The sequence below is a fragment of the Metarhizium acridum genome (genome assembly GCF_019434415.1).
Source record: "Metarhizium acridum strain ARSEF 324 chromosome Unknown scaffold_356, whole genome shotgun sequence".
NCBI lineage: Eukaryota > Fungi > Ascomycota > Sordariomycetes > Hypocreales > Clavicipitaceae > Metarhizium > Metarhizium acridum.
The window spans coordinates 67,263-76,403 of NW_027094030.1; the positions used below are offsets into that span (position 1 = coordinate 67,263).

At 49.0% G+C, this 9,141-nt stretch overlaps 2 protein-coding genes across 2 annotated transcripts; one reads left to right on the forward strand and one right to left on the reverse strand.

Moving 5' to 3' along the window:
* Positions 1-3,521: 3,521 nt before the first annotated feature.
* Positions 3,522-8,838, forward strand: J3458_015442 (uncharacterized protein; the record flags this gene model as incomplete). Its single annotated transcript, XM_066120768.1, has 8 exons — positions 3,522-3,845; positions 3,901-4,139; positions 4,195-4,309; positions 4,364-4,561; positions 4,619-4,680; positions 4,742-5,072; positions 5,120-5,245; positions 5,312-8,838. The coding sequence occupies 8 exons, from the start codon at positions 3,522-3,524 to the stop codon at positions 5,369-5,371; spliced, it is 1,455 nt and encodes a 484-aa protein (XP_065974096.1). The 3' UTR covers positions 5,372-8,838.
* On the reverse strand, positions 5,492-8,558 carry J3458_015443 (uncharacterized protein). The gene has a single exon (XM_007816925.2). The coding sequence runs from the start codon at positions 7,691-7,693 to the stop codon at positions 5,876-5,878; it is 1,818 nt and encodes a 605-aa protein (XP_007815116.2). The 5' UTR covers positions 7,694-8,558; the 3' UTR covers positions 5,492-5,875.
* Positions 8,839-9,141: the final 303 nt, after the last annotated feature.

Genomic DNA, 9,141 nt, shown 5'->3' on the forward strand with positions numbered 1-9,141 from the left:
ACATATGGCCCAAGCCGAGCAATCTGGCAATTCTATGTATCATTCATGTAATTATCACTTAGTGTCCCACGAGCCTTATCTCAGAGGTTCGGTTTAGGATTAAAATGGTCTCAGAAAATGCTTGCAGGTTTTGTGATGCTTTGTTGAAATTGTATGCCAACGCGGATTCCTTTGAAAACTCGTATGTAGTTGCTGCGATGATAACATCCCACATATGGCTAAGCTAACTACCGATGTGGCCATCAAATTGTCATCTAAGCCTTGGAAGCCTGAGTGTGGGACAAGACGTATCCTGGATACAGTTTTGGCCAAGACAGATAACATGCTGGCGCAGCCATGCCGAAATGTTCCCGCCATGGTAAGATTGGCAAAGGCATGGCAGGTTGCAATTCGCAAAAGCCACTGCATCCCTTGGAAGTATTCTCAATCCGTAGGCCAGTGTAAAAAGATGCCTGAGCATGCGGTCATTTGCCTCAGCGCAACCGCACCTGATCACGACAAAAACGAAACTCGCAGTATGTTTCTCATCGTTTTCACCTGTAGCGTCGAAGCTGGAATTGAAGCCGGCGAGTGCAAATGTGTTGACATTTGATCCACCTGTTTTGTCATGTCGAAAGCGTTTGCCGTTGATGACCTGGTCTGGTACAGTCTCGTGTGGTTGTGTGGCGCTCCATGCCGCAGTGCGAGAGCGAACACTCGTAGGCACAGCCTGCTGGTAGCCTTTGCGACTTGGCTTTCAGTGTTTAATGTCGGCACTAGAAAGTCTGGTTTGCATGTCAGAGACAGAACTGCTGTACTGAGTAGGAGAGCACATGAGAGCCTACCCTATTGGTCGTGATAAAACATTGACCGTTTCGTAGGTCTATTGTGGACATAGCCCAACACTCCAAGAATTAAAAACTAAAGTAGTGTCGTGTGCGATAATACTTCTATTCCATATCCATAAGCTATCGGCTTTCTCACGTCTCAATGTGGAATTCATAGTGAGTCGTGCGAGGCATAAGGCATGTGCGGGACTAACATCGCAGTGCACCACAGGATACTACAATACATGATCACACCTCATAATACAGCATGTATTTATTTCTGTATAACTATACCTAGATATGGACTGATGGTATTATTCGAGTGCTCATTACGATTGATACGCGAACGAAACGATCTGTTGTCAAATAAGCGGCTAATATTGGGAAAGACTGGGTGCGGGTGACGATGTTGCATCCATTACTCAAGTTCCTTAAACGCCTCAAGCACATTTTCCCACGTGTATTGAAGAGGAATGAGAAGTCAAACCAAGTCGCACGAATGCCCAGAGCGGCTCGAACCTTTGCCAGCAACATCCTTCATCACCTCCTCCGGCCCGACAATCCATCCAACCCGCCATCCAATCATCCGTAGCTCCTTGGCTGACGATCCAATGGTAATGGTTCTCTCTTCCATGCCAGGGAGGCTAGCCGGGTTTGTGACTCCCCGCCCATCAAAAATAAGCCGTTCCATGGCTGTATCTAGAATAAGCCAGAGGTCATTACCACACAAAGATCGGCAATCGCCCGCCAACGGTGCTTGTCAAAGTAGCCTCCAGAAGGCATCGATGGAGACATGAGAAGCATTGCCTTGGCCTTGGGTGTTGCGGCATCCCTGAGAGCGCCGCGATCAAGCTTCCAAGTTGCACCTGCTGTAAACTCAAATGGAACATGCTTTGGAACACCGCCGTCTAGAATAATGCGGTTGATCAAGCCGATATGTGTCGGTCACGATGACCTCGTGGCCTTGCTCCATAGTTGCGAGCAGAACATTGAGGATGCCAGATAGTCCGCCAGCAGAGCTGACGCAATTCTGATCAGCAGAGTAGGCGACGCCAGAAATCCGCGAGAAATGATCTGTTGCGACGCTGCGAAGATGTCTCTGCCCATTAAAAGGCAAGTAACCGTTGTCATCGTCTGATGTTGCAACGGCCTCTGTCCGAGCGATGGCTTCCGCATCGGGCGGAATGTCGGTATCGAGATTTTCTGAGCGCAAGAGATAATTGCCGTCGGAAGCTCCAAGCGGGGTTAGTTGGCAGCAAAGTGAATGTAGCTTGCCAAAGGTTGAGGTTCTTCAGTCAAGACATGCCGAACGCCCCAAACCTCGGCACTTCGCCTCTCGATAAACATAAAGTCAAGGTTGGAATCGCGCCCAGTGCGCTATGTCCTGATGGTGCTTTGTCCTGTCCATTTACACAAGAGTCGATGCTCACGATGGAGCATATGAAGTGGCAGGGAGTCAAACGCGGGCTACAGGAGCTGTGAAATACAGAAGGCCATTGCGATTGCGGAAAGCAGACTTGGCAGTGATATAAATTAAGATCTGCGATCGCGAGTGGCATCAAAGGCAACTATAATGGTGACATTGCAAGGCTGGCAAGGCAAACTTTGCAGCTCACTCAGCTTTCGCCTCTGCGACGAGATTGAGCTGAGACACAGAGTAGTGACAAAAGATGAGTCCTTTATTCAAAACTGCAAAGCTGAATAACCACTGTTGGGATCGGGTGCGACTTGCGGCATCTTGCTGGCGGCTTGTCGGTAGTGGCGCATCACGCCATTGTTAGGGGCATGAGAGCAATGCAGGCCTGCAGAACTGATCTGCTCTCAAGTCTTACCCCATATTGCTTTCGTCTGATTCTGTGTTATTTGAGGCTTATCCAAATTAAGCTACCAAATGAACTAACGGAGAGCTGTGCACTTAGTGCCACATATGTAGGACAACCTGCCATTTGCTCACCAATTTCTGGGGAATAGGATCAGGAAATAATAAACTCGGATTAAGGAAGAGGATATGTTTAAAATGCCGCTTCACTCTTTTATTTTTTCTCGGAACCTTCAATGCTTGCCGCGATAATGCTAACGGTGCTTCATTGAGATGCCTCCCAAGTTCTCATGGCTTGCTGGTAACCACGGCGCAACTACAGGGAAGCAAGCATCCGGTGCGATTCGGAAATTTGTGGCGTTCCCAAATTGGCAAAAGAGACTTGAAAATGCACTTCTTCGTCCTAAATCGTTGCTCCCTTCAACATCCAACCCGCCGTGCGCGGCCCAAAGCGGTGTAGTTAAATGGGATCAGCGAGACATGCATATTCCGTCATTGCTCGAGAGAATGAGCAGGTGAAGCCTCTTGAACTGCCGCGGTTCCTCAAATTTTGGTGGGCAACAGTAGCGTCTAAACGGTGAAGCCGTGTAATCCCTGCGTGGAATCAGCACCTAGAAGCCTCCTGCTTGGGATCTCGATAGCGGACTCTTAAAAAAAAAAAAGCAACGGCATTTGTTATAATAACCGAATTGCATCATATTCGCGCTGATGACTGAATCCACGATGTGAAAAATCGTACAAGGGTCAACTAGATGGAAGAAAAGTGACGCCGGCATAGAAGGAGCTTTTCACACATATATAGTTGGATAAACTTGCTCACCCAAATGCTGCATCATTCCACACTCAGACACTTTTTCATCATTTACTTGCTCAAATACCCGCGAAAGGCACTCAAAATGAGACGCAGCTTCGACTCTCTCCTGCTGCTCGCAGGCGTTGCCGACTTTGGATTGGCAGGCCCTGTGGGCGGCAGTCGTACGGCTGCCAAGCGAGATCCCCTCGGCTTGACTCTTCCTCCCCTTATTCCAGCAATTCCAGGTGTCACGGAGCCCTTGGCGTCGAATGCTCCTCCTTTGCCCATCCTTCAAGTGCCGACTCCCCCGGTCGACAGTCCGCCCTTCGAGGTGTCCAACATTCAGCCCAAGAAGATTGGCCACTTCTGGACTGGTGCTGGCGATAATAAACACAAGGACTTCTTGGTAACTGTGAGCTTGGATGATGTAAGCGATCAATTCTTCTTAATCCAAGTAGCCCGTTTCTGACTTCCATGTCTAGGATACCTTTGGGACAATCATCCACATATCGGATGTTCCTTCGAGTGGCAACTCTCCTCATCACTTGGGTACCTCACTGGACGGGAAAACTCTGGTTGGCGGCGGGTTGCTCTCCCTTCTAAAAACGCAGGATACTGCATACTACTGGGATTCCAGTGATCCTTACCACCCAAAGTTTGCTCACAGCAACCGGGCTGTGCTAAGTTCCATCACTGACGAGATTCGAGCCAAGCCTGAAGGGTACGTCACCTGAGAAATCATTCGACACAGATAAATTTAACTAAGAGTGCTGCAGTGGATTTTTCATTACTTACATGGGTAGCGCTGTGGGAAGCGCACCCGGACGCCTGGTTGAGACAGACGCCAAGGGCAACATTATTCATGAGTGGCCAGAGGATGTCGCCGGGACAGTATGTGATGAGCCGGAAGTGAAACTATAAAAGCAAAAGTACTGATTTGAATAGCTCAACATTCTCGGTGAACAATTCACACCACACGGCCTGAGCGTTGACTTCAAGAACAACATTATCCTCACTTCCGACTATGTCGTTCCACTCACCATTCTCAAACCCGTCTCTGCGGTCGGCATCCAGAAGGCAAATACTCTGCGTTTGTGGGAGCTGGATAGCCGCAAGATTATATCCACGATTCAAATTCCTCAGGTGAGCAATTCGTTCTTCCGGAAGAAGCAGTGATTTTTGGTAGCTAACTATACATAGGGTGGCGGCATCCAAGACGTCAAGTTTATTCCCGGAAACAAGGAGAGCGCCGCTCTAGCCACGTGAGTCACCAAACTGTTATTAATTATAGGGTAGCAGATTCTAAAAAAAAAACTTTTACAGTGCGGTCAACCCGGGCCAGGTCTGGATCATTTACCCATTGCGAAAAGATGCCAACGGCAAACAGGGCGTTGCCGAACTTCTCTATGATCTCGGAGACAAGGCCAAGAATTCTGTTGCCATTTACTCCGACATCAGCGACGATGGAAAGCTGGCATACTTCACCATCACGTTAGGTAACCACGTCGCTGCTCTAGACATTTCGGACCTGAACAATGTCAAACGTCTTGACAACCCTGATGAGACTCAGCCAATTATTGGACCTCACTATGTTAAGATTTCTCCCGACAAGAAGAACCTCTTGGTCACTGGTTATTTCGTCCAGGGAGGAGATGTGAGTATAATCCGCTTTATCAACGGAGTGAGAACTGACACGAGTAGATTTCCGTTCTGAACACCCCTGGAGATTACAAAGGTCACTGGATTGACATTCTCCCTGACGGCTCATTGAGCTTCAACCGAACTGTTGACTTTGAAAGCATCTTCACAACAACCAGAGGTGGAGCTGTAAGTAACATGCGCTACTTGTTCAAACACAAGTTGAAGGCACAAGCTGACGTCCATAATCACCAGCGTCCCCATAGCGCCGTCATTTTTGATCTGACCGACCCGTCGAATCCGAAATACTACTAATTTCCCCGGGCGCAGAAGAAAGGAGTGTTTAATGGGGCTGTGAAAAGCATCATATGCCACGCTGGGTCCATTCCAGGTTCGCGCATGCACTATAATACGATAATCAGGCACATATTAATTGGCAACATACTATTATCATTCACTGTTAAATATTAGAGATAGTTGGTACATTTTGAATTGAAATTTGCCTTGATTTGCTCCTCTGCCTAGTGTAAAGCGAAGAATATTGAACTGAAAGCTATTATACATCTCTCACGCAGTATATCATAATTTACCTCGGGACATCAGTGTATACTTGTTGAGAAAAAGAGACATCTTATGCTATAGACCATATGCGGTTGTCGTGTCCCCGCTATTATATGCTCTATGTGTACATATGCTAATCTAAGTAAGAACCATAATGAGATCAAAGACAATGCGAAGAGAATCAGGCGAGTTCTATGACTCGAGCTACTGATTAAATAAGTGAAAACTGTGAGGTATTGCGACGCGGTATGTATTGATTTATTTGTGACTGGCGAATGAGTGGTTACTGTTGACTCGGTCAATATTATATGGATTACCATCGTATAGTGACGTGTCGGCAGCCGCTTGACCATGCATTGAAGCATGAGATCGGGCCGCCTTGATGGGGGAATATGCCGTCCCTTCCTCGCCCGTCTCGGTTTCCTCGTCGCTCGAGAGATCGGCACCAGTCTCGGAGTCGTCACCATCAGTTTTCTCCGTGGCGGCAGATGCGGCAGGAGTTTGTTGACGTAGTTTCTCCATGAAGGCAGCGGACTGGGCAGCAAACTTGCACCTTGCCCGAATAGAAGCACCGTACTTGTAGAACAGAAACGGGAATGGCACGCAGGCCAGAGCAAGGAACGCCGGAATAGTAGATGCCCAGTGAATTCCCAAGTTGTTATACATCTGTCCTACGAACAACGGGAAGGCGGCCCCAAATAGAGAACGCAAGACAGAGTTGGCTGCCAAAACAGACGCTGCGAAAATCGTGTAGGAGTCAATAAGATAGTTCATGATACTCAGGAACACCAGAACCATGCCGAAACCGAAGGGTACCCCCGCAAGAATACTGACAATCCAGTGAACCGAGCTGGAATTCGGCCACGCAAACCAGAATAAGCCAACAGGCAGTGCGATGGATCCAATAAGTGTGCCAGGCAAGCGGGCTTCGGGTGGTGCGTGACCGCCGTACTTGCGCTGCGTTTCGATATACCGCGCGTTCAGAGGAAAAGTAAAGGCTGTGGCAGCAAGCATTCCCACCATGATTCCCAGGAAAGCCAAACCTCCGATGCCTTGGTTCCATCCACGATGTTGCTGGTAAACGATGGGGAATGCACCGAAGAGCATGTATAGTGTGCCGTACACGACGGCCATGTAAATCGAGAGAAGCAAGACAATCGGTTCTTTGAATAGCAGTATCCAAGGACGCAAAAGCGCAGACTTGAAGGACTCGGCAAAGGTAACCCGGCCTCTATCGTGGTCCAGCTTGCTGACATAGTGTTTGCCCGTCATCTTGGATAGCTTGGCGGCTCTTTGACGGAGGATGACGGGGGCATATGTTTCGGGAACGAGAAGAGCGCCCAGAATCCACACGAGTCCAGAGAAGGCAGCCAGCAAGCCCATGACCCAGCGCCAGCCCGCGTCCATGCCCAAGAATCCACCGACAATAGGACCAAGAACTGGGCCGAGGAAAGGGGCGGCGGCGAAGATGGCTGTAGCTACACCTCGCTGAGCCGGCTCAAACATGTCAGCAATGGTTCCCCCGGCGTTTGTAAGAGGGGACGAGCCAAAAGCACCCGCAAAGAAACGCAGAATGCAAAGCGTCCAGATGTTCTGAGCGCCCGCGCAGCCAGCGTTGAAGGCAGTGAGGCAGGCATAAGTGGCCACGAAGAGAATTTGCCGCCCAAAGAGCTCGCTCAGGGGCGCCCAGAGCAGCGGCCCAACGGCGAAGCCGAGAACAAACAACGAGACGCCGAGAGTTGCAACTTCTTGGCTGGCACCAAACTCGATGATGATTTGCTTCATCCCCCCCGTGTATGCTGAGGAAACAAGAGACACGGCAAGGGTTGCGACGGCCACAGTAATGGTGATGAACCATTTTTTGGTATTGCCAAAGCCCATGGGATTTCGGGGGTCGTTTGGTGTCCATTGGACAAGGAATGGATCCCCTTGGGTGCCAGATCCTGGGTATTCGTGGTGAAGGACATGATGAGTAACACCTCCTTGGTCTATAATAAGTCGCCAGTAGGGAATTTTGTGATGGAGGACCGGCTCCTCGCCGTCGTTGTGGTCGTGGTTGGTCGATCTTGTTGCCATGGTGGTGACGCGATGCCGAGCGAATGTCTTTGCTCGGAGTACTTGCAGATGCCAAGCAAAGATGCCCGCGACTTAGCCCGGCCTATTATGTCGACACCGTCTCAGCATGTGGAACCAGATAAGACTCAATAATTTAGAGAGATGGGTTGGGGAAAGTCGTGGGCTATGAATAGGCATTCTGCAAACAGGGTCAACATTTTCAGGTGTGATGTCGGGCCGGACTTCGTGGATAAATGCCGTGCCTCCTACTCCGTAGTTGAGTCCACTTTGAGTCCGCGATGGACCGATGCCTTGAACCTTGAACCGACACGGCAAGAGTAGACTTGTGTGTTTGGCACCCGAGACAAGACAACAACACATTTGGAACTCAAATATGACTCATTGTACTTCTATCCCGGACACTTCAAGTGCCGCAAGTGGTGGCGCCAAGTGTTCGAACACGGCTTCCGCCAAGAGGCCAGCCGACAGCGACTGGCCACTGTTAATTGTGTCTGGTTGGAGTCGTTCTCGGAGATATGGAAACAATGGCCATTTGTGCGGCCAATGACGACAGGACACCAACCCCGGGGCGGGTGGTCGGTCGCATACGGACCCAACCAATTATCCGAAAAGACTGCATCATAATCCGGAACTTTCAGGGTCTGGTTCAACATGGTTGGTTGGTTCAATATTGGCTGTTGGCTAGCCGGTGAGTTGCCCGCGGAAAGTCCGGGCCCGGGGTTTTCCAAGTTGGCTCGAAAAGTCCGTTGCAAAGGCCGTCGACACGATTGTGCTTTTTCTTGTCAACGCCAGGGATTTATAATTAGCAAAGTCGGGCCCCTGTTTCACGATATTGGGAACTGTCGAGGCCCGTGGAGCTTTGTGATGAACCGGATGCATGACTAAGTCATGGCAGTTTCTTGTTCGAGTCCGAACTACGAAACCATGATATTCATTTGGCTGGCCGTGTTTCCAAATGAATGTCGGACTTTGCCAGGCATGATGGCCGAGTCAAGTTTACAACCAGTTGCGCATGGCGGCGGGAAAGTCGTACGAGGGGCGAACGATGAGACAGACTGACACAAATTTGTGGTGCGTCTCATCTGACGATGCAGTTCCTGAGGCTACAAATAGCAATTATGCATGTCCGACCTGGTACTCGTGCCACGCCCCACTATTAGGTAATTCAGCTAGCAAAGCCCTTACCACTAAAGGTGGTGCTTATTACTAAGGCGGGCACATTAGTAAGGCGAGTAGCTTTTTAACCTAATAGCTTAATTTAACCTCTTCGCATATAATATATACCCTTTTTATCCTAAATTTCTAATGCTTTTAATAGAAAAGTTTAACGCTATTAACGTGCCTTTTTTACAGCTTTAAAAAAGGCCTTTTTAGTTAAGTTATAGTATTTTTTTTAGTGGCCTTAATAACCTAACGAGTATATTTAACGCTATTAATAGCCTTTTATT

Bases quoted from the DNA above. Each gene is read 5' to 3' on its own strand.
- J3458_015443 (XM_007816925.2), bottom strand. From the start codon at position 7,693: ATGGCAACAAGATCGACCAACCACGACCACAACGACGGCGAGGAGCCG.